The following is a 27038-nucleotide window of genomic DNA, read 5'->3' on the forward strand; positions in this document are numbered from 1 at the left end:
GAAAATAGGGAAAAGACTGTTCCAGTTTGTAGCATTTATTGAAAGCTAATCCATGTGGAGGTTATATGGTCTCTATCAGAATTAAACCACTTCCCAAAACGACTTTTTCCCTGAAAACTCGTTTCCGAAAGTCCATTCCATTCAACACATTTTTTTCATTGCCAACAGACCAATGATACGCTTTCAAGGAAATAAAACCCCTATAAGGCACCAAAGATAATGCAATAGGGTCACCTAAAAGGACTCCACAGAAGCCAAGGTGGGAAGATCACTAAGGCCAAAAGTTCCAGACAAGTCTGGGTAACATAAGGAGATCCCTTATAAAAAAATTTATTTTTGAGATGGAGTTTCGCTCTTGTTACCCAGGCTGGAGTGCAATGGCATGATCTCGGCTCACTGCAACCTCTGCTTCCTGGGTTCAGGCAATTCTCCCGCCTCAGCCTCCTGAATAGCTGGGATTACAGGCACACGCCACCATGCCCAGCTCATTTTTTGTATTTTTAGTAGAGACAGGGTTTCACCATGTTGACCAGGATGGTCTCGATCCCTTGACCTCATGATCCACCCACTTCGGCCTCCCAAAGTACTGGGATTACAGGCTTGAGCCACCGCGCCCAGCCAAAAAAAAAAAATCTTTTTTAATTAGCCAGGCATGGTGGTGCATGCATCAAGTCCCAGTTACTCAGAAGGCTGAAATGGGAGGATCATTTGGGCCCATGAAGTTGAGGCTGCAGTGAGTTATGACTGTGTCACTGCACTCCAGCTTGGGCAACAGAGAAGACCCTGTCTCCAAAAAAAGAACTCCATAAAGAAGACTTTTTCATCTTTGGATGCAATGCCTGCTCTTGAATATGAGGCAGATTTCATCTTTCACTCCTGTGGAGTGAAAGCTAAATAGCTTTCTATCAGCATTCATTTCTTTCTGGAATAGAAAACCATCTGTTTCAAGCATTTTCTTTGAGTACTATGTAGTAAAGGTTTTGGCTTTGCCTAAAGAGAAGTCTGGGTTTTGCCTTGGCTTCTAAGAGTTGATCTATGTTATTTTCGATAGGAGTGTTTTTGTTTAGGGTGAGATCAGCCACACCTGATAGTCTTAAGGTTGAGGTGGCCATGCCAGAAAGACTAACCATGTGATATAGGATAAGGGATTTGGGTTATGCATTATCAGTGGACCAGGAGGCTGAATTCAATCAATCAATCAATCAATCAAACCTATTAATAAAACCGCAATAAGAACTCTGAACACTGCTAATAAACTTGCCTTGTTGGCAATAAGCCATGTACACTGCCACATATCAACGCCAGGAAAGCAATGCATCCAGAGAACAATGGAAGCTTCAAGTTTGGAGCCCTCTATACTCTGCCCTATGCATCTCTTCCCTGGCTGATTTTTAGGGATATCCTTTCTCTATATAAACCATAACCATGAGTATAACGGTCTTAAGTGAGTTCTGAGAATTCTCCTAGGGAAATATCAAATGTAATAAGAGTGGTTTTGGGAATCCCCTGAACTTGTTGTTGGTAGCAGAAGTGCAGGTAATGCCCATCTTGGGATTATTTGGAGACTATTTCCTTCTCCATCTGTGAAGAAGCGGGCTACAATGTTGTAAGCTGCCCTATGGAGGATGTCACATGGGAAGAAACTGAGGGAAGCCTTCAGTCAACAGCTAGCAAGAAACTTAGGTCCACAGTCTCACATTCTGCAAGGAACTGAATGCCGCCAACAACCACATGGGCTCAAAACTGGATCCTTCCCTATTCAACCACTGAAGTGAGGCTGCAATGCCAGATGTACTTCAAATGCAGATCCTGAAGCAGACAATCAAGCAAAGCCATGCTGAATTCCTGACCCACAGAAACTGTGATATAATAAATGTGTGTTATTTTAACTAAGCCATTCCTTTGTGGTAGTTTTTTACATAGTAATATATAACCACTATAATAGATGAACAGTGGTATTCTTCAACAATGCAACATTAGAGGAATGCTTCTAAAATGCAAACAGGATCATATTTAAGCCATCACTGGCTTAAAAAAAATCTCTCCATGGTCTCTCACTGACTACAAACTAAAGTCCAAATACTTTAGCAGGATATAAAATACTCCCCTTAATCCAACCTCTATTCCCGCTCTCTAGGCGCATCTCTTAATACGGTCCATTCCCCTGACTTCTCTCTCTCCCTCAAAGCTCCAGTAGTATGCAAAATATATATATAAATTTTCTAAATGATCTACCCCCATCCCTTCTGCTCACATGATTCTTCCCTTGCCTAGAACATCTCTCATCACTTACCCCATCACCTAACCTTCCCACCTATCCCATCACTTACCCTCCTCCCTTAACCTTTCTATAAAAGTCAGCTTGTGGCTTCTCCCAGGTTATCACAGAACTCTGTACATTTCTGTGTAGCAAGCCCTACCATTATATTCTACTTGCTTCTTTGCTGCTTTTCTTACTGAAGTTAGAGGCAATAAATGTTCCTTGAGGGAAGAAACTGAAGTTTGTTTAACTGAGTTTATGGGTCTGAAGTTCTGGCATAGAACTGGTGCTCAATAAACTTTTATTAAATGAGTGAATGCTAATAACATTGTATTCACTGGTCATAATTTTTCAAGGAAAGTTGTTATCCACAAAATAATTTTCTGTAGTACAAAGTATCAAAGTGTACAATTAATGAAACTATGAATCTCTAAGATTCTCTATTTGGACATATGATATCTATCCAGTTTACTTCTCAACATCTTGTTAACTTGCCACACAATACAAAACAAATCAATGTCTGTTGTTTCATTATTATATATTTCAAAATCTTTAAAACATTTTATCCTATGCTTGAAGTCATAAAACTGACAATTTATACCAACTCGAGCTAGACAATACGACAACTAAATTTAAGACAATTCACATTCAAATAAACACTTCAGTATTCAAGTCTTAGTTTATTTAAGCTTTGATTTGAAAGGTTCTAAAACCAATTTTCTAGAGAAGAAAACAAATGGGTATTCTTTCATTTTTATTTTAATAAAATAGGTATCCATATTTGTTACATTTTTACCTTAAAGGAGAAAATGTTACTTTGATTGTTAAAAACACCAAAGAGAAATTTTTAAAAAGTGAATCTTTAAAAAAAAAAATCTTTAAAGTTGCTTGTATGGTATCTATAATGCCACTTTAACTTTTTAAACTCAATTTTAACATTAAAGTTTTTTTTGTTGTTGTTTTTTGAGACGTAGTTTTACTCTTGTTATCCAGGCTGGAGTGTAATGGCATGATCTCGGCTCACAGCAACCTCCGCCTCCTGGGTTTAGGCAATTCTCCTGCCTCAGCCTCCCGAGTAGCTGGGATTACAGGCACGCGCCACCATGCCCAGCTAATTTTTTGTATTTTTAGTAGAGACGGGGTTTCACCATGTTGACCGGGATGGTCTTGATCTCTTGACCTCGTGATCCACCCGCCTTGGCCTCCCAAAGTGCTGGCATTACAGGCTTGAGCCACCGCGCCCGGCCCAATATTAAAGTAATTTTATAAAGTTTCCTTTATTCAGCAAAGAAAAGTCTCTTTTACTATCAATCTTAAAAACTATAAATCAAATTTACTTTTAAAAAGCTAATTTTTATGCATGAGTTTTTCTTATATGTAACTCAAATAATGGGGAGAAAAAAACCCAAATGACAAAACTATAAAATAATTTGTGCTAAAACTAATTTTTACACTTGAATTTTCTTGGCTATATATTAATTATGGTCCTAGGGCAGTATTTTTAATTCTCACAAAATTAACAACATGGACTATGTTTTTATTTGGTGTTCTATTTCATTCAAAAAGCAGATGTTTAATCTGGGAAATCACCAAAATGAAAAGCATGACTTTATAACTATATCATTTTCATAAACTCATTTCATCAAAACATGAGTATTTATTACACAATAATAAAATGACACAAGTTTACAGTCAATTAGTCGAAGCAGAGTGAGTGTGGCAGTTATAACAAATATCTTAAGTACAGTTCTCCAGTACAACACACTGCATTTCACCCTAGAGAAAAAATGCTGGCAAAGATCTCTACCACATGGAAACTGCCCTTAAGCTGCTGGGCCCTGAAATTTTATTCAGCAGTTTGAAATCAAGCCATAGCTTTTCTCATTCACCCTCCCACTTGGGGCTAATGCACAGACAAGAACATCTATTGAGGAAAACCACAAAAAACTTCAAAACAGCTAAAACGGTAGGCTTACTTTTCACATATTATTTTAAATATCGTTTGTTAAAGTGTGACTCATCTAATAGTCTTAATAAATGTAAAGACCATCTCCGGTTTGTTTCAGTTACCTCAAACAATTAATTTTTAACAAGTACTTATGTATATCATTGCATAATTTTAACATCCACGCAGGCAAGAATAGGGTGCTGCAAAAGTCACAAATCCATTTTATTCTTCATTTTCAACCTCTGGATTTTTGACAAACTGGCATCTATAATGCAGCATCAGCAACTGTGAGTGATTCTGCTTGAAGTTACTTAAGAAAAAGTCTGAAATGTGTACCCACCAGATAAAATCCATTGATGAGTCTAAAGGAACCCTTTCTATTACATTCCTCAGAGTTCCTTGATTAAAGTCTGGTATTTCCTCCAGCCTGCAATACTATTCTTTCAATTTTCATAGTTTAAATTAAAAATACAATATTATTAACTAAAAACTGTGATCACTTATTAAAATTACAAAACTACGAAAATTAAAAACATATGGCTTTTCCTATATTCTGTACCACCTAAAGGTAAGTGTTAATGACTACTTTTCATAATGTTAAATTTAAGATTTAAGTTTTAAAACTTTTCTTGGAACTTGTTTCTGTTCATACCAGTACAAATCAAGAGTTCTTATAAAGTAGCTAAGTTGAAATATGATATTTTTAACTCACATGAGACAGGATCTTGGGACTTCATTTTAACTATTTATACTACAGGTATCCTAAGAATATTTCAATTAAATATTTGTATGTCTGTCCCAGGCACTTAATTATTAAGAAACTTAAATCATCAATCTTTCTTGAATTTCTGATAGAGAAGAAATAAAACTATTTTCTGAAACTATTTTTCATAACGCTCACTGATACATAAAAACTGCTAGCATCTAATTAAAGATCACTAAGGGTTAAACACTGTTCTCTGGCCCTTACTGCGCACACCCTGCCAAAACATCCTCTAAGCTTTTAAATATTGCTTCGATGGTCTGAATTTTTATTTCCAGGGAAAAAGAGAGTTTTGTCCCACAGTCAGCAGGCCACTAGTTTATTAACTTCCAGTCACCTTGATTTTTGCTAAAATGAAGACTCTGCAGTCTACACTTCTCCTGTTACTGTTTGTGCCTCTGATAAAGCCAGCACCACCAACTCAGCAGGACTCACGCATTATCTATGATTATGGAACAGATAATTTTGAAGAATCCATATATAGCCAAGATTATGAGGATAAATACCTGGATGGAAAAAATATCAAGGTACTTTATTTCTACTCTAAATTTAGTTACTAAAATACTGCCCATTTAAATGCATGTTTTTGTTTTTTCTGAATGTGTCTGATAAGGTAAGGGGAAGGGAAAGTCACTTTAAATGATTCAAACAAATTCATAATTGTCCCTAAGATTATATTTTTAGAGTATCCATGCTTTCCAAACTAATAAACAGTACCTGTCGTATCCAAACAGTATCTATAGTAATGAAAAAATAAAACTTAAGGAAAACTAGACTTTAAGATGATCCCTGACTAGTTGCAATTTATATATTAAGTAATATTACACAATGCCCTATATTTGCAATGTTGTTCTGCCTCAAAAATAAATTAGTGGAAATGTATATTTGGAGAAATAAATATGAATTATCAGCTTAAGGTTATTATTACAGAAAAAAATTTAAGAATATAAATAGAAGAGTACTGGTTATTTTCATATAAATAGCATCTCACATTATTTTATATATGCCATCTACATACAGTCCCCAAAACCGAAAACCTACTCAGTATAGGGCTTTATTTTTAAATCAATTTTAACAGTTTAGATCCTCTATCAATTTGTACCAAGAAACTGTAACTGTCATTGAGTTAACACTCTGGGGATTACATTATACCACATCATTCATTCCCTACCTTTATGGGCAAAGTAATTAATTGTAGTTTTTCTTGGCACACAGAAATGAATGCTGGGTAAGGAAAAATTTAATACAGCACATCGGTATCTGTTGCCCACTGTGTATGACACACACACACACACACACACACACACACACACAGAGGAAAATGAGAAATTCAGCAATATTGTTTCAGAAGTTCTTCTCCACTTTAAATTGGATGATAATGATTATAAGATTGACCAGTTACAATTACTACTTTCTCTTTTCTTTTTTGCAGGGATAAACAATGAGCAAATGTTAACACCACAGTTTCTTTCAAGTAATGCTTTTAATATGATAGCATTATTTTTGCCCATCAATAAAACACAAAGGATAGGTATTACTAATTATAGCTTCAAATAAAGATAAAAAAAGGCCCATCATAACATAAGCTAGTGGTTCACTTGGATGACTTGAATCTATTAAAAACACTTTCAAGATTCCCTGGTTCCTAAAGAGTTTAGAGATGATTTTTCTCTCTGCTTCTTCTCTTTACAGGGCTTTAGAAGTTTATCTTAACATAAATGCAGGGACTAAGATACTTGTGGAGTAGAGTAGAATTCAACAGGACTTGATGTGCAAACACAGAGTAAAGGGAGGAAGTTCAACCACCACACAGATGGGAGAATGAAGGTGAAGGGCAGAGTCGTGAGTCATGACCGAGACTAAAATGAAACATGCTTACAAAGGACATAAAGAGTAGGATACTACATAATACACTGTAATCTAATGGCAGAAAATGTACCCACCAAGAACAAGAAAAAGAGAGATTAAATTATATTGACTCCAATTTCCCCAGAATTAATGGCTTATACTAGTGGCCTAAGCAGGGTAGGTAGGCTGGAATAAAAGGGTTCCAAGAGCCAGGGCTTAATGGAGGAATAGCTAAGTAAAGGTTAACCACAAGAAGAGACCAAAAGACCTTAATCAGGAGTTTACACTTGTGACATGGCTGGAGATCTAGCCTTGTTCAAAATGGCAGAATCTGAATGAGAAACTCAGTTCAGATAAGACCTCTGAGGAATAGTTTCACCTCACAAAAGCTTTCATTCCAATTGAGGGAATTCTCACCTAGCTCTCATTTGGAATTTCAACATATTCAATATTTATTAAGCACTGAGTTCAGCCACTGAAGATATAAAATAAAAACACCCAATTCTTTTACTCAAGGAGCTCATAGTCTAAAATAAAGTCAAGCTAAAAAACATTTATATTGTAATTTAATAAATAATAAAATGGAAATAGGTATGAAAGCCTAATGAAGCACAAATAAAATGCCACTAATTGTAACAATGAGAAGGTGGTGTCTGTGATCCCTCAGTTTTACAGTCAAACATAGACTTAACGCAGGTAACAAACTTTTATTTTTCCAATAGGAAAAAGAAACTGTGAGAATACCCAATGAGAAAAGTCTTCAATTACAAAATGATGAGACAATAACACCATTACCTCCCAAGAAAGAAAATGATGGTAAGTATTACCTAAATATTTTTCAAAAAGAATATTTTAACAATAGCTATAATGGACTTTACTCCTTGTGGTAATCAAAAATATAGTAAATACAAACAGTGGAGTTTTATTTCCAATGATAAAATCAGATGGGTATACTAGGAGTGCACACCATTTGCCATCGCACATCATGAGTGAGAAATGTGAAACAAGAACATTTGAGAATAACCAAAGCTTGGGCAAGCCTAGCCTCCATAAACTGTGGTTACTGTCCATATAAAATCAATTCAAGAAATACTTAAACACTGATAATTTGCCAAATATAATGTAGAGCCTCAGAATGTGGTAAATATAATTATTGCCTTTAAGAAACTCACAGAACAGAAACAGATATATACATAAATAGCTATCATGTACATTTCAATTTTAGAAAACTTGTCATGAAATAACAAATTACAAGTCCTGCTTAATAATACCTCTGTACTTGGTTCACTCTTGCTCTATCACAGAACATTATTTTACATGAAAACATGAAAAAGACCCACATATTAATTATTTTTATTTTTGGGGTGGGGGGAACAGTCTCACTATGTTACCCAGAGTGGAGTGCAAAGGGATGATCTCAGCTCACTGCAACCTCCGCCTCCTGAGTTAAAACGATTCTCCTGTCTCAGCCTCCTGAGTAGCTGGGATTATAGGCATGTACTACCAAGCCCGGCTAATCTTTTGTATTTTTAGTAGACACACGGTTTCCCCAAGTTGGCCAGAATGGTCTAGCACTCCTGACCTCATGATCCACCCATCTCAGCCTCCCAAAGTGCTGTGATTACAGGTGTGAGCCACCACACCTGGCCAACACACATTTCTTTCTTTCTTTTTTTTTTTTTTGAGATGGAGTCTCACTCTGTCTGGTGTGCAGTGGCGCAATCTCAGCTCACTGCAACCTCCACCTTCCGGGTTCAAGTGATTCTTCTGCCTTAACCTCCCGAGTAGCTGGGATTACAGGCGTGTACCACCATGCCCAGCTAATTTTGTATTTTTAGTAGAGATGGGATTTCACCATATTGGTCAGGCTGGTCTTGAATTCTTGACCTCGTGATCCACCCAGCTCAGCCTCCCAAAGTGCTGAGATTACAGGTGTGAGCCACCACGCCTAACTGATTTCTACATTGCTACAATAAAATGAAAATGAACCATAAAATAATGCTTAAAAAATGAGAAGTACGAAAGTAAAATTAAATTTGAATAAATTTAAAGACATCCCTTGTTCTTGGATAGAATGACTCAAAATCATAAAGATGTCAGTTCTTTCTAAATTTCTAATTTTAAACAATCCAACTAAAATCACCAATAATTTTTTTTTATAAAGCTGGAGAAATGTATTCTAGAATTCATATGACACAACATGTAACAAATAGCAAGGGAAACAATGAACAATGACAAATATATATAGGAATCAGATGCACTACACATTAAAATATATTATAAAAACTCTATACTTTAAAAAGTACGATACTAGTATATGAATAGACAAAAAGATCAATGAAATAGAATAGAAAGTCCAAAAACAGACAAAAATACACATGAAAATTTAGTACATAATAAAGGTACCAACTCAAATCACTGAAGCAGGATGGGGTTTTTAAAAAGTGGTGCTGGGAGAAATGGCCATTTACACACAAAAATAAGCTCCTATATTATTTTAGATTAGCTATCTGTATGTATAAAACAAAACCATACAAGTACTAGAAAAGAATCTGGGTACAGGGTGCCTCAAAATCCAGAGGCAATAATAGAAAAGAATAAATTTGACCCCACAAATTCATGTGACAAAGTCTTACACAACTAAAAACAGGGAAGGGGCCGAGCACGGTGGCTCATGCCTGTAATTCCAGCACTTTGGGAGGCCGAGGCGGGTGGATAACAAGGTCAAGAGATCGAGAACATCCTGGTCAACATGGTGAAACCCCATCGCTACTAAAAATACAGAAAAAAATTAGTTGGGCCTGGTGGCGCGTGCCTGTAATCCCAGCTACTCAGGAGGCTGAGGCAGGAGAATTGTCTGAACCCAGGAGGCGGAGGTTGCTTTGAGCCGAGATCATGCCATTGCATTCCAGCCTGGGTAACAAGAGCAAAACTCCGTCTCAAAAAAAAACTGGGATGAATATTTGCAACATATACTACAAATAAATAACTAGATAAAGAGCTAGTATCTCTAATTTATAAAGAACTTTTAAAAATCAAGGAAAAGAGATTAAACAAAAGTCCATTAGAAAAATGACAATTCACAAGATGTTTTAAATGATTTGACTCAAATAAATGTTCAATCTCATACAGAGACATACAAATTAAAAATATATTGAGGTACCATTTCTAACCTATATGACTGAAAAAACTTGAAGTATGACAACACATTAATATTTTCCATGAACAAGGCTATGGGGTAAGACAGTCATACACTGCAGCAGGAAGGGCAAATCAGCACAATGCTTTTAGACAGGAATTTGGCAATACCCAGCAAAATCAAAAATGCATTTACTTTTTGACATAAGAATCAAATTTGAGAATTTTTTTTTTTTTTTTTGGAGACAGAGTCTCTAGCTCTGTTGCTGAGCCTGGTGTGCAGCAATGCAATCTCAGCTCACTGCAACCTCTGCCATCTGGGTTCAAGCGATTCTCCTGCCTCAGCCTCCTGAGTAGCTGGAATTATAGGTGTGCACCACTAGGCCAGGCTAATTTCTGTTTTTTTAGTAGAGATGAGTTTCACCATGTTGGTCAGGCTGGTCTTGAACTCCTGACCTCAAGTGATCACCCTGCCTTGGCTTCTCAAAGTGCTGGGATTACAGGCATGAGCCACCACACCCAGCCAACTTTGAGAAATTTATCTTTATGATATACTCCAAAATAAATACAAATGCAAAATCACTAAAGCATTGCTTGCAATTGCAAAATATCAGAAATAATTTAACTGCTCAAACACTGAAGAGTAGTTGAATAAACAAGGGTAGATCCAACAGAACAGAACACTATGCAGGTGTAAAAATGAATGAGGAAGATCTCTAAGAACTAAAATGGAGTGATTTCCAGGATATACTATGTGAAAAAAAGCAAAGTGCAAAAGAGTATCTATAATATGCTGTCTTTCATGTAAGAAAGAAAGGGACATAAGAAAATATATATGTATCTGCTTATTTCTATGAAAATAAATACAGGATAAAAAGAAATTGTGGGAAAGGGGATGGCAGTTCTCTGAGTATACACTTTTTAATGTACATTTAATTTTTAGAACAATGCTGTTTCGTAGTCAAAAAACCAATAATACATATATAAATGAAATCAACAAGAACAAAGTAAAAAGAACCCAAATTGGAATACAAACATAAAAACATAAACTTAATTGTATTTCAAATTAATAACACCCTAATGTAAGAATAAAATCTAATTTAAGTAACCGTTAAACATAGTATTTTGGCAACATACCTTCGGGCTAAGGGCAAAAAAGAACTGCAAACAAATATTAAATTCCAGTGAGTAGGTTTGTTATGCACAGTGTTATGACTTAGCAATACTGGAACTATTTAATGTGTGTGCCAGAACTAAGTAAATATACTGTAAATAATGAGAGCCAGGTTCCACACTGTAAGAGAAACATTACAAATCTGGAAATGTGGAAGGCTAGAAAGAACACTGTGGAGTTGGTTTGGAATAGAGTATACCAGTATTAACTCACGGTTTGTACATATAAAGAGATACAGAAATATAGACATGCTTATCTCTGTTTATCTCTGTGTGTTCTTATGTATACATATGAGTATAGGATATATATATGCATGTATATTATATATGTTTATATCCATATATATATTGCATGTATGTGTATTGTCTACAGAGAAAGAAATATACACACACATTTATTTCCTAGCTCTCTCTGCTGAAAGGGCCCGGAAACAACATAATCTCAATGGCAATGATCACCCTAGCAGCTACATCTTGGTTTCTAATACCATTCTCCACTAAAAGAAACCAATGCTGGCCGAGTGTGGTTGCTCATGCCTGTAATCTCAGCACTTTGGGAGGCCAAGGTGGGTGGATCACCTGAGGTCAGGAGTTTCAGACAAGCCTGGCCAACATGGCAAAAGCCCATCTCTGCTAAAAACACACACACAAAATTAGCCTGTCGTGGTGGCACATGTCTGTAATCCCAGCTACTCAGGAGGCTGAGTCAGGAGAATTGCTTGAACTCAGGAGGCAGAGTAGCAGTGGGACGAGATTGCGCCACTGCATTCCAGCCTGAGCAAAAGAGTGAGACTCTGTCTCAAAATCAAACAAATGAACAAACACAAAAAACCCCAATACTTCCTTAAGTGATAGCTGATTTCAGGGTTGGAGCAGGAAAAATGCAAGGTTTGTTTGGGACATCTTGCAATGTTAGAAAATAAGGAAGTTCTCTGGACGGGTGCAGTGGCTCACACCTGTAATCCCAGAACTTTGGGAGGCCAAGGCGGGTAGATCACAAGGTCAGGAGTTTAAGACCAGCCTGGCCAACATGGTGAAACCCTGTCTCTACTAAAAATATAAAAATTAGCTGGACACAGTGGCAGGCACCTGTAATCCCAGCTACTTGGGAGGCTGAGGCAGGAGAATTGCTTGGACCTCGGGGACGGAGGTTGCAGTGAGCTGACATCATGTCACTGCACTCCAGCCTGGGTGACAAAGGGAGACTCTGTCTCAAAAAAAAAAAAAAAAAAAAAAGAAAAAGAAAAAAGAAGGAAGTTCTCAAAGAATAATGGGGACATTAATTTTTTAAATTTTTATTTAGTGTGTGTGCGTGTGTGTGTGTGTGAGAGAGAGAGAGAGAGACAGAGAGAGATACGATCTTGCTCTGTTACCCAGGCTGGAGTACAGTGGTATGGTCACAGCTTACTGCAGTCTTGACCTCCTGGGCACCAGCAATCCTCCTGCCTCTGCCTCCTAAGTAGTTGGGATTATAGGTATGTGCCACCACACCTCACTAATTTTTGTATTTTTTTTGTAGAGATGAGGTTTCACCATGTTGGGCAGGCTGGTCTTAAACTCCTATACTCAAATGACCCACCTTCCTTAGCCTCCAAAAGTGCCAGGATTACGTACATGAGCCACTGCACCTAGCCTCCCGACAAAATGTGTTTAAATCCATCAAAATATATGAAAGAAATAGATACAAAAGATGTATATGGGAAGGCTGAGGTGAGAGGATTGCTTGACTTCAAGAGTTTGAGACTAGCTTGGACAACATAGTAATACCATGTCTCTACAAAAAATTTAGCTAACAAAGAGCCAGGCGTGGTGGCACAAATCTGTAGTCCCAGCTACTTGGGAGGTTGAGGCAGGAGGATTGCTTGAGCCAGGGAGGTCAAGGTTGCAGTGAACCATGATCATGCCACTGTACTCCACCCTGGGTGACAAAGTGAGATCCTGTCGCAAAAAAAAAAAAAGTCTGTAAGACTTATACACTAAAATCTGCTGCTAAGAGAAATTAAAGAAGATCTACATATAAGCATATAAGGAGAAACGTATTATGTTCAAGGTCTGGAAGACTCAATATCATTAAGATGTCAGTTTTCCCCAACACAATCCCAATCGAAATCCTAATAGGTTTTTTTTATTTAATTAACAAGCTGATTCTAAAATATATATAAAAATGTAAAGGACCTAGAAAAAACAACATCGAAGAACAACAAAGTTGTAGGATTTATAATAGGAAGACTATTATAAAGGCACAGGAATCAAGACACTGCAGTATTGGCATAAAAATATTAGAGTAGATCAACAGAACAAAACAGCATCCAGAAACAGGCTAACATGAAGTAAACAACTAGTTCTTGACAATGTGACAACACTATTCTATGGAAAAGGATAGTCGTTCTCAAAAATGGTGCTGAAAGAACCAGGTAACTGTAAAAATTTTTCAAAAAAAATCTTAACCCTTCCTGGTACCATACAAAAAATTAGCCCAAAGTATACCCCATACCTAAAGGTAAAGAGCTTAAAGTATACAACTTTCTAGAAGAAAGCAAAGTGTCAAATCTTAGTGGTTAGTAAACATTTCTTTCTTTTTTTTTTTTTTTTTGAGACGGAGTTTCGCTCGTTACCCAGGCTGGAGTGCAATGGCGCAATCTCGGCTCACCGCAATCTCCGCCTCCTGGGTTCAGGCAATTCTCCTGCCTCAGCCTCCCGAGCAGCTGGGATTACAGGCACGCACCACCGTGCCCAGCTAATTTTTTGTAATTTTAGTAGAGACGGGGTTTCACCAAGTTGACGAAGATGGTCTCGATCTGTTGACCTCGTGATCCACCCGCCTCGGCCTCCCAAAGTGCTGGGATTACAGGCTTGAGCCACCGCGCCCAGCCAGTAAACATTTCTTAAATACAACACAGAAACCATGAATTATAAAGGAATCAACTGTTCTTCATTAAAACTTAAAATGTTTCAATTCCAAAAGACATTGATAAGAGAAAAAAAAAGACAAGTCATCAAAGAAAATATATGAATGGCAAACAAACACATAAAAAGATGCTACATCATTAGTTATCAGAGAATGTAAATTAAAACACAATGAGATACTGTAACATGCTCTACATTTCAATCACTACAATTAAACAGACTGACCATTCCAAATGTTGGCAAGGATGTGGAACAGCTGGAACTCTCATATGCTGTTGTTAGGACTGTGAAATGGCACAGTCCTTTGGAAACTGTTTGATACTTTCTTCAAAAGATAAAACATACATTTATAATAAGACCCAGCCATTCCATTCCTTAGGTATTCACCCAAGAGAAATGAAAGCATTAAGTCCACAGAAACTTATACATAAGTTTCTTTGAAATAGTGAAACCTGGAAATAACCTAATGTCCATACAAAATGACCATGTAAATTGTATACAATGAGACAATGAAATACTACTGAGTAATAAAGAAAAATGAACTACTGATACAGATTGAAACTCAAAATAGTAATACTGAGCGAAAGAAGCCAGAAAATAGAGTAGATACTACACAATTCTTTTAATATAAAATTCTCCTAAATGCAAACTGATGTATATTACCAAAAGCAGGTCAGTCATTGCTTGAGGACAAGAGTGAAAGGGAGAGATTACCAAAGGGCAGGAGGAAACTTTTTGGAGTGATAGGTATGTTAATTAATTCAATTGTAGTGAAGGTTTCATGGGGGCATACCTATGTAAAAATCTTTATAAATTGTATTATTTAAATATGTGCAATTAATTGCATGTCAACTAACCACAAAAAGCTGTAGCAGGAAAAAAAGCTTGAAAGGGCACTCACTGGCTAATTTGTGACAATTTGATTGTTAAACATGGGTTATAATTCACAAGACACAGTTCATATTGATATAAAAATATCAATGAAAATTTCAAAAAATAGGCTGGGCATGGTGGCTCATGCCTGTAATCCTAGCACTTTGGGAGGCCAAAGTAGGCAGATCACCTGAGGTCAGGAGTTCAAAACCAGCCTGGCCAACACGGTGAAACCCAGTCTCTACTAAAAATGCAAAAAAATTAGCTGGGTGTGGTGCACATGCCTATAATCCCAGCTACTTGGGAGTCTGAAGCAGGAGAATTGCTTGAACCTAGGAGGCAGAGACTGAAGTGAGCCAAGATTGCACCACTGCACTCTAGCCTGAGCAACAGAGCGAGATTCTATCCCAAAACAAACAACAACAACAAAAAAAATTCAAAAAATAAAAATTGACATGTTTATTTGATATATTTAAAATATATCAAAATAGGTCAGGTGCAGTGGCTCATGTCTGTAATCTCAGCACTCTGGAAGACTGAGGCAGGCAAATCACTTGAGGTGGTGTTCGAGGGCAGCCTGGCCAACATGGTGAAACCCTGTCTGTACTAAAAAAAAAAAAAAATTAGCCAGGTATGGTGGCATGTGCCAGTAATCCCAGCTACTAGGAAGGCTGAGGCAGGAGAATCACCTGAACCAGGGAGGTGGAGGTTGCAGTGAGCCAAGATCACACCACTAAACTCTAGCCTGGGCAACAAAGCAAGACTCTATCTCAAAAATAAATAAGCAACTAAATAATAAATTAAAATATATAAAATAAGTACATATTGACATAAAAAATAAGAAGAGAATACCAACTAACAAATGTAGAAGGAATAATGAATTAGAAAATCACTATTTGGTTAGTCACAAACGATTCAGGTAAGAATCATCAATGGATTTTTTTTTTTTTGAGATGGAGTTTCGCTCTTGTTACCCAGGCTGGAGTGCAATGGCGTGATCTCGGCTCACCGCAACCTCTGCCTACTGGGTTCAGGCCATTCTCCTGCCTCAGCCTCCCGAGTAGCTGGGATTACAGGCACGCACCACCATGCCCAGCTAATTTTTTTGTATTTTTTTTTAGTAGAGACGGGGTTTCACCATGTTGACCAGGATGGTCTTGATCTCTTGACCTTGTGATCCACCCGCCTCGGCCTCCCAAAGTGCTGGGATTACAGGCTTGAGCCACCGCGCCCGGCAATGGATCTTAAAACTAGTATGTGAAAGTACAATGTCACATCAGACATTTAGATTCTCAAAGTACTTCTCCAGAATTACTTATTAGTTATGAAGTAAAAAAGATTACCTTTACTCAGTGAGAAACATGATGAATACTACTTGAACCAAGTGACCAAAGATATTATTAGGAATAGCATAAACAGATATCACGTGCTTTTGGATACACAGCACTGAGGATCCATGGTACTCCTGCCAAAAATGAGAAATCTCTGCCAACTGAAAGACATTCTGCAAAATGAATGCCCTGAAAAATAAACTAAAGTGAAAAAAAAAAAGCCCTACACTCTTCAAAAACAGGAAAAGGTATAAAAAACAAAGACTGGGCCGACTTTAGCTCAGTGGTTACTTCGACAATGGTTTCTATGGTGGAAAAAACAAAGACTAAGGAATGTTCCAAGAGGCATGACAAGTAAATGCAATGGATGAGTTGGGGTGCTATGGGATCCAAACAGTACCTAAAATTACTCTAATTTTCAAGTTAATGGTTGGTTTATTTAACTAGTGGTTACTAAAGTCTAGCTACTCTCACCAATCTGAAATATGTTTCTCACACATCAAATTTAATATGAGTATGATTTCTTATGATTCTGTAAAACATCTCTTCAAATTAGTAATAGCATTCATAACAGCAATAATTTTACTACTAGAGGCCAAATATTTTCAAACTATTGTTTATCTTTTTATGATTTTATTTTCCAATTTAGAAATGCCCACGTGTCTGCTGTGTGTTTGTTTAAGTGGCTCTGTATACTGTGAAGAAGTTGACATTGATGCTGTACCGCCCTTGCCAAAGGAATCAGCCTACCTTTACGCACGATTCAACAAAATTAAAAAGCTGACTGCCAAAGATTTTGCAGACATACGTAAGTTAAGCTGAAATATGATATTAGTATTAACTCATATTAGTATTTAACTCATATAAACACGTTTCTATATAGTTGCTGCCTGTCACATATAGGTTTGTCACTTGGAGTACATAAGTATCTAACACGTTTCACAAAAGTCCATTCATTTGTTGGTGAATCATCTTTCCATTCAGACAGATCCTGTGATCTTTCTTTACTGGTGACTTCAGTGTCTATGTTGACAGCCCATCTAACATACAGCAACTATATCTTGTCCATTCCAATACTTCAGGATCTCTTGCTTTAGACACTGAGTAACACCAATATAACTGGGATGCTTTTCCAACCACAATGTTTTATTATCTACCTGCACTATAAAAACACAGAAACTGGTGGGGCGCAGTGGCTCACACCTGTAATCCCAGCACTTTGGGAGGCCAAGGTGGGTCAATCACGAGGTCAAGAGATCTAGACCATCCTGGCCAACATGGTGAAACCCCGTCTCTACTAAAAATACAAAAATTAGCCAGGTGTGGTGATATGTGCCTGTGGTCCCAGCTACTTGGGAGGCTGAGGCAAAAGAATCGCTTGAACCCAGGAGGTAGAGGGTGCAGTGACCCAAGATTGTGCCACTGCACTCCAGCCTGGCGACAGAGCAAGACTCTGTCTCACAAAACACACACACACACACACACACACACACACACACACACACACACACACAGCTTTTTCTTACTTTAACTAATGGCTCTTAAACCTGGCTGGATATTAAAATATCATTTTGGGAAGCTTTTTTTTTTTCTTTCTTTCTTTTTCCAAGACAGAGTCTTGTACTGTCACCCAGGCTGGAGTGCAATGGCATGATCTTGGCTCACTGCCACCTCTGCCTCCTGGGTTCAAGCCATTCTCTTGCCTCAGCCTCCCAAGTAGTTGGGATTACAGGTGCCTGCCACCATGCCTGGCTAATATTTGTATTTTTAGTAGAGACGGGGTTTCACCATGTTGGCTGGTCTTGAACTCCTGACCTTGTGATCTGCCCGCCTTGGCCTCCCAAATTGCTGGGATTATAAGTGTGAGCCACCGTGCCAGGCAGGGAAGTATTTTTTAAATACTGAAACCAGGTCCTACTTTCTAAGGGTTGTAATTCAGATGTGGATTAGGGCCCAGGCAACATCATTAAAAACAAACAAACTCCTTGGATGATTCTAATATGGAAATAGTGTTGAGAACAGTGGTATTTAATTCTTTATCAGGTCATTATCAATCTTGAACCTCTAGCAAACCTTAACTCAACTGGAGTGTTGCCATAAGCATACCAGAATCCTCCATTTATGCAGTATCAAATCCCAGTTCTAGATCATTAATTTCTTGTCACTTTTCTAGACTCCTAATACTGTCAAGAGTTCTGAAGAAAATCACACCAAGAAATGCATACTGGCCCCACTACACATTTATGAGAGTAACCATAACCAGATCCATGCTGCCACTGATAGATCCAAATGTGGATTTAAGTATAGCTGATCCTTGTTATTTGTGGATTCCATATTTGTGAATTAACCCACATGCTAAAATTTATTTATAACTCCAAAATTAATACACATGATACTTTCATGGTCATTCTCAGACATGCTCAAAGTGGTAAAAAAATTTGAGTTACTTGACATGCACATTCCCAATCCATGTTGAACACAGTAACACTGTCTTATGGTTCCAGTTCTCATACTGTAAATAAATGCCCGGTTCACAGCCTATTTAATGACATGTTTTTCACATTTTTTGCTTTTTGTTTATACTTTTGCTGTTTATTGATTTTGGTTTTTGTTTGTTTTTGAGACAAGGTCTTGTTTTGTCACCAGTCTGGAGTGCAGAGGCACAATCTAGGCTCACAGCAGCCTCTGTCTCCTGGGTTCAAGGGATTCTCATACCTCAACCTCCCAAGTAGCTGGGACTACAGGCATGCACCACCACACCGGCAATTTTTTTTTTTCCGTAATTTTAGTATAGACAGGATTGCGCTGTGTTGGCCAGGCTGGTCTTGACCTCCTGACCTTAAGTGATCTGCCCACCTTGGCCTCTCAAAGTGCTGAAATTACAGGCATAAGCCACCACATCTGACCCAACACATGATGCTGAAGTGATGTCTAACATCCCTAAGTACAAAAAGGGTGTGACATGCCTACAGAGAAAATATGTTAGATAAGGTCTGTTCAGGTATGAGTTATAGGGTAATATTAATGATTCAACAATACATATTAAGCAAGTTATCTTTAAGCAAAAACACATAAAGTTATGTACTAATTAGTTGATGGAAATGTGTGTCCAGAGGCTCACAGGGACGTAACCCTATATTTCTCCTAGGAATAATGGTTTAATATTCACAAATTCAGCCCTTGTGGTAATTTTCTAGAACATAACTCCTGTGAATAAGAAGCAATTGTATTTCCTAATTATCCCAGATATGAGTGATGCACACACAGTATACACACACACACACACACACACACACACCTGAATTTCTCTCTCTCTCAATCTGTGTCACTTTAGCAAATCAGGGAACATCTTTGTCTTTGTCGTTGTTAAGTAATAAGGCATAGAGATATTAAGATAACATACTCAGATTTACAAGGCAACATGCCAGCAAAATATCTAAAAATATTACATGATTCCAATAAAATGTAATGCTTACTTTCCATGATTTGAAACAATAATTTCTTTCTAACTGCCTGGCCATCCTGAGGAATTTGAACAGAGAAAGATTAAAAGACTTGATTAACTTTAAGATCACTTTCTTTCTTTTTCTTTTTTTTGAAACGGAGTCTTGCTCTGCCACCCAGGCCGGAGTACAGTGGCGCGATCTTGGCTCACTGCAACCTCCATCTTCTGGGTTCAAGCCATTCCCTGCCTCAGCTTCCCAAGCAGCTGGGATCTCAGGCACACGCCACCACACCCGGCTAATGTTTGTATTTTTAGTAGAGATGGGGTTTCACCATGTTGGCCAGGCTGGTCTTGAACAACTGACCTCAGGTGATCCTCCTGCTTTGGCTTCCCAAAGTGCTGGGATTACAGGCATGAGCCACTGTGCCCAGCCTTAAGATCACTTTCAAACCTGAGATTCTAGGACTCCAGTCAGAAAGGGCAGGAGTTTCAGGCATGAAGAGGTGCTCAGTGATTATTTGACAAAACTTTACTGGGCTATGAATTGCAGATACTCTACCCAGCACTAACAATGAAAGACTTGAGTGATCTGTTAAAAAAAAATGCTTTTCTTCAGTCCATACAATAAGAATTTTACTTATTTAGTTATTTTTTGTATATTTTTCCCTCAAGCTAACTTAAGAAGACTTGATTTTACGGGAAATTTGATAGAAGATATAGAAGATGGTACTTTCTCAAAACTTTCTCTGTTAGAAGAACTTTCACTTGCTGAAAATCAACTACTAAAACTTCCAGTTCTTCCTCCCAAGCTCACTTTATTTAATGCAAAATACAACAAAATCAAGAGCAGAGGAATCAAAGCAAATGCATTCAAAGTAAGTATTTTATAGTAAAACTAAGCTTAGTACGAGTGATAATATGATAGATAAAAGAGAAACTGGCCAGATGCGGTGGCTCACGCCTGTAATCCCGGCACTTTGGGAGGCCAAGGCAGGCGGATCACCTGAGGTAGGAAGTTCAAGACCAGCCTGACAAACAGGAGAAACCCCATCTCTACCAGAAATAGAAAATTAGCTGGGCATGGTGGCACATGCCTGCAATCCCAGTTACTCAGAGGCTAAGGCAGGGGAATTGCTTGAAACCAGGAAGTGGAGGTTGTAGTGAGCCAACATCGCCCCATTGCACTCCAGCCTGGTCAAGAAGAGCGAAATTCCATCTCAAAAACAGAAAAAAATAAAGAGAAATTTGGGTCTAGAATTGGGTACACTTGCAAACTATTTCTATTTAATAAATGAAGACATTATTTACATAATAAGTAACCATCCTATAAGGCTCATTCGGCCTAGCTTATACCTATATCTCAGTTAAAATACATAACCTTTATCTTATTTCATGGGACTATATTGTTTCTCATTTTTCTACTTGTTCCTACAGCAAATATTTATTTAGACAAACATGGTTGACCCCTTCGTGGCACTTATAGTCTACGAAAGCTCAAAATGGGACCTTTCCTGTGTTACTTTTTCCTTGCAATGTTAGCAAATTATAAATACCAGACAAAAATAAAGGTCCAAAAAGTAAATACTGAATTTGACTTTTAATATTTAAAACTTTTAGACTGTGAAATTCTATAGGGAGATTTTCCTTTGAATTTCATGATAGCATGTAAAATAAAATTTTATATGAAGTAAGAAATATATTTCTCAATTTAACAATTCAAGCAAATACTGTGTAGGAAAAAGGGAAGGTAATCTACTTCCATTTAGGTAAACTATTTGCCTCAAAATGCATGCTCTACAAAAGTAATCACTTTAGCCCAGGACTTCCAAAGCTCTGATGTAACCATTCCCCAGATAAAATGAGGAGATGATCATGCCACTGCTGGTAACAGACATAACCTCATTCAAAAGGCAAGGTTTCTTGCTTCTAAAGGTGACTTCAGATAGGACCTAAAGCTTAGCAAATATTCATTATCATAAAGTTTATGATAATCATACAAAGGTAGAATCTGTCCAAAAATAAACAGTCTGTTAGAAAGTAAAGAAATAGTCCATTTTTTCCTTTTATTTTTCTTTACAATTAAGGTATCTTTTTTCACCTACAAGGGACATTTTAAAGTTACATCAGAGTTCATCTGATGTTTCTTGTAAGGAACTCAGAAGTTAAGGGACTCTTAGAGGACTTTTTAAAAGCAGACACACTTTTTTTTTTTTTTTTGAGATGGAGTCTCACTCTTTTGCCCAGGCTGGAGTGCAGTAGTGTGATCTTGGCTCACTGCAACCTCTGCCTCCCAGGTTTGAGCGATTCTTTTTCCTCAGCCTCCCAAGTAGCTGAGGCTACAGGCACATGCCACCATGCCCGGCTAATTTTTGTATTTTTAGTAGACACAGTGTCTCACCATGTTGGCCAGGCTGGTCTCAAACTCCTGACCTTAGGTAAACCGCCCACCTTAGCCTCCCAAAGTGCTGGGATTGCAAGCATGAGCCACCATGTCGGCTTTTTTAAAGTTGTAATTTGAAAAAATTAATTTGAATTGCTCAGTCTTTGAATAATTGACATGTTAAAGACCTATAAGAGCTAATCAGTCCAGGTTCAGTGGCTCACACCTGTAATCCCAACACTTTGGGAAGCTGAGGCGGGCAGATTACTTGAGGTTAGGAGTTTGAGACCAGCCTGGCCAACATGGTGAAACCCCATCTCTACTAAAAATACAAAAACTAGCCATGCATGGTGGTGGGTGCCTGTAATCCCAGCTACTTGGGAGGCTGAGGCACAAGAATCACTAGAACCCAGGAGCCAGAAGTTGCAGTGAGCTGAGATCGCACCACTGCACTCCTGCCTGGGCGATAGAGAAAGACTCAGTCCAGTGAAAAAAAAAAGCTGATCAACGTTTCACAAAAACAATGTTTGCATATTTTGGGGTTTACACAAACATTATAGAAGGGATTTATGACAAGTTGGTATGAAAATAATAAACTCAGCCGGGCACGGTGACTGATACATGTAATCCTAGCACTTTGGGAGGCCAAAGCGGGCAAATTGCCTGAACTCAGGAGTTTGAGACCAGCCTGAGCAACATGGTGAAACCCTGTCTCTAAGAAAATACAAAAAATTAGCCAGGCGTGGCGATGTGCCCCTGTAGTCCCAGCTACTCGGGAGGCTGAGGCAGGGGAATTGCTTGAACCTGGGAGGCAGAGGTTGCAGTGAGCCGAGATTGTTCCACTGTACTCCACCCTAGGCAACAGAGTGAGACTCTGCCTCTAAAAAAAAAAGAAAAGAAAATAATACTCAGCTGCCCTATAGTTTTATTTAATGTCTTAGGCCTCTACAGTCACTAGTAGAATTAGGTTATTTTAACCCATGTAAATGAGACTCACTGGGAAGACCAGAGCTTGATGCCCATATGGTGGAAGAAAGTATTAAAATAACAGCATAGAAAAGAACTGATAAATTGTACTTAGTCTTCAATACACATCCTGTGCTAATTTTGCTAGCAGGGGAAACTACAATTATACACAATAATGGGTTACTGATCCTGAAGAGTAATCTAACATGAAGCCCTTAGGAAAAAAACACACCAAGCTAACTGTTTAATAAACTGCTTTGGAAAACACACATTTCTAAGGAGTAACCACTTAGCTAGAAATTGGTGGAGCTAAGATGGGAAGCTCCAGAGGTACAGGAGAGGTTATGGCAGTACCAGGGTCAAAATTCAGTCCCATGTAGAGACTCATCTCATTAGCTCCTATCAAGACAAACTCAAAGGGCCCCAGAATCTGGCATTAGAAGAAACAGTTTTATTTGCTTAAAAAGATTACCTATAGGGTCATACTCTTAACCTCTATCAGTACAACATATAAACTAAAGTACACATACACTTATAGTCTGTATCAACAATGTGTAAGAAACCTAAGTATTGGTTTAATATTAACTTTGAAGAAATTTGATATTTTAAGCAAGGATACTCAAAGATCAGATAGATGAATGGACAGAAATGCGGGATATATAGCAGAATTCCACTAGCTGTCATAAAGGACCAAACTGTGAAGCCAGAAAAAAAACAAAGAAGAAACTACCATATGAATAATTGATACTATTGATGTACTTATGTCAATATGCAAGTCGGTATACAGACACATACTCATATGCACATATATAATGTTTGAATCCTGTGAAAGAATGCATGGAACCTCAATAGCACTCACATGAAATTTTCCTTACAGAAACTGAATAACCTCACCTTCCTCTACTTGGACCACAATGCCCTGGAATCCGTACCTCTTAATTTGCCAGAAAGTCTACGTGTAATTCATCTTCAGGTATGATGTTTCCTTTCACAATATCTGACTCTAATTACCTCTGGGTCAAAATCTTATGTCTGACTGGGAATCTCACTTACTTACATACACATTTTGGTTAGATCACTATAGTAGTATGATAGCTTAAATGCCTGCCCATCAAAAGTATTAATGCTAGGCCGATGAACTTTTCTGTCCCAAAGTCCAGATTCCGTCCAGATCATAACAAGTGGACCAGCACAGTAGGTGTGAAGTCTGTTCTTGATTGCATTTGTCTCCAGGTGTATATTTGGTATTTCCTAACTAATCTGACACAAGGATGTGAAGTGAGGGGGCACTCGGACCTCTAGTTTATGTTTCCTTCTCCCATTACATAGCATATGAAAGGGTGATTTCAGATTTCTGAACAATTTTTTCCTCTTTTTTTTTTTTCAGTTTAACAACATAGCTTCAATTACAGATGACACATTCTGCAAAGCTAATGACACCAGTTACATCCGGGACCGCATTGAAGAGATACGCCTGGAGGGCAATCCAGTCATCCTGGGAAAGCATCCAAACAGTTTTATTTGCTTAAAAAGATTACCTATAGGGTCATACTCTTAACCTCTGTCAGTACAACATATAAACTAAAGTACATCTACACTTATAGTCTGTCTCAACAATGTGTAAAGGAACCTAAGTATTGGTTTAATATTAACTTTGAAGGAATTTGATATTTTAAGCAAGGATGTTCAAAATCTCACATAGTAAGTAAAAAGTAAGATTGAATATCTATAGTCAAAACAAAGTAATGTGAAAATATTTAAACAGCATTATAAAATCCTAGTTTATACCAGACTACCATTTAAAAAACATGTTTTTATATAAGTGCCCAAATTTGAGATGCATTAATTCTGTTACTAATGATGTATGTAAGAGTATAAATCCAATAAATTTTCAACTCTTTGTCTTTCCTGGTCTTTACTGGATCCCAAAAGCATTTAAGGTACATGTTCCAAAAACCTTGAAAAGTTAAATGTTTCCCATGATCACCCATTCTTCTTTTATGATTCATACATTATTCCTTATAAAGTTAGAACTTTGTTTTCCTATCAAGGCAGCTATTTTATTAAATTTTCACTTAGTCTGAGAAATAGGGCATAGTCTCATATGTAGGCAAACTTTCCAAATAAAATAAATGTTATTCTCTGATAAAGAGCTAATACAGAAATGTTCAAGTTATTTCACTTTCTGTTCACACAGTTAATGTCTTCAGTAAAATATTTTTATTTATCTAAAGATTAACATTCTAAGACTACCCAGAAAAAGCTTTTAAAGTCAAGCAGGCCAAAACCAGTGTGCTTATAGTGGCTATAGCCAAAAAAATAGAAAACATGAAAAGTCCATCATAACCATTAAGTTCTCTATGGTAAAGGCTTTCAAATATGAGATAACTGCAAAACATTTTCCTTTTATTTAGAAATGAGAATCTCATCAATAAATTAGTTCAAACATAAGATGAAAACAGAATATTCTGTGGTGCTAGTGCACACTACTTTCCCACCCATACACATCCATGTTCACTGTAACAAACTGAATATTCACAATAAAGCTTCTAAGTAACACTTTCTGATTATTTATGATAAACTGATATGGCTAACTGCAAGAATCTAATCTTCAATCTAAGAATAATAGTTTTTGATGACTCAGTGCTGCCAGAGTAAAGTTTCCAAAATAACTTTCCTCTTGCTTGTACCTCACTAAAAGTCTTAGTCTACACTTTGCATTGAAGTTAAACAAAATTATCAGTGTTTTAGAAACGTAAGTCTGGACTAAATAAATAAAAGTAAAAACGTTATTTCCATCATGAAGTATGTATTGAAATCAAGTTGTCTCTGTGCACTATTCCCAGAATACATACTTATTCCCATTTTTAAGCATTTGCTTCTGTTTTTTTCCCTACCTACAATGATGTCACATGTTTTTCAACTATCCCCTTGTTTGTCAAAGCTGACCTCAAGATAAAATTTTTGATTAAAGCATCTGAGATCTAAGACCACAATTACTATTCTAACAATGATTATTAGCTCATTCACTTATTTTGATAACTAATGATCATAATTATTATAATGTTTTCTCATTATTTTGTGTGCATGCCTCATTTTCCTGTGACTTAAAGCTCACTACAAGCACTAAATGCAGCTTTATACTTTATACTTTCAAAGTGCTAGCACAATAGTGAGCACATTTGAATTGAATATACAATAAATATTGCAAAATAAAATCCATTAAATAGAAAGGTTCTGTTTTATTTGGAAAAATTGAATCTTTAAACTATCATAATCTTGAATGCCTGTCATCTTTCTAGTGTTCAGAAAAACAATGTATTTCTATATTCTTTTTATGATAAAACCTATGGAGGAAAACACCATAAAATACTCTCAAATTAAGAAAAAATACAAAAGTCAGTAGTTTTAGATAAGACGATGATAAGGGAGAAAGAGGATTGGTAAAAGATATGAATTATAGAATTAAAGAAATAATTTGGGGATTTCTTTTTTTGGGGGGGATTTCTAGATAAGAGGATATAAACATGCATACCTTACACCTTCACAGACACAACCTTAAATCACAAACAAAATAAACAATATAAATTATACCACAAAGATCCAAAAGATATCAGAGGAAATAATTAGTGAATGTAAAAATATGCTGTCTCCATTATATTAATAATGTTTCATTCTTAACACTAATAATTAAAGAAATAGAGGTTTTAAACTTTTAAATAATTTACTTCTTACTAACATTGCTGAAAGAAACTAAAGATCTACATAAATGGAAAGATATCTTATGTTTATGGATGGGAAGCTTTAATGTTGTTAAGACAACAATACTACCCAATACAATATGCAGACTGAACACAGCTGCCATCTAAATCTCAATAATGCTTTCACACAAATAAAAAAATTCACCTTAAAATTCATATGGAACTTCAAAACACCTCCAAATACACCGAAGAATCTTGAAAAGAAGAATAAAGATAGAAAACTCACATTTCCTAACTTCAAATTT

General features: G+C 37.1%; 2 protein-coding genes across 5 annotated transcripts in view; one reads left to right on the top strand and one right to left on the bottom strand.

Moving 5' to 3' along the window:
* CENPP (centromere protein P) overlaps positions 1 to 27038 on the bottom strand; it is a 287077-nt gene that overhangs the window by 190393 nt on the left and 69646 nt on the right. The gene's annotated exons all lie outside the window — the stretch shown is intronic.
* OGN (osteoglycin) lies at positions 5242 to 24932 on the top strand. The gene is made up of 6 exons (XM_002742718.7): positions 5242 to 5498; positions 7542 to 7635; positions 16891 to 17049; positions 20359 to 20561; positions 23910 to 24005; positions 24420 to 24932. The coding sequence occupies exons 1-6, from the start codon at positions 5325 to 5327 to the stop codon at positions 24588 to 24590; spliced, it is 897 nt and encodes a 298-aa protein (XP_002742764.2). The 5' UTR covers positions 5242 to 5324; the 3' UTR covers positions 24591 to 24932.

The sequence above is a fragment of the Callithrix jacchus genome, chromosome 1 (genome assembly GCF_049354715.1).
Source record: "Callithrix jacchus isolate 240 chromosome 1, calJac240_pri, whole genome shotgun sequence".
Classification (NCBI taxonomy): Eukaryota; Metazoa; Chordata; class Mammalia; order Primates; family Cebidae; genus Callithrix; species Callithrix jacchus.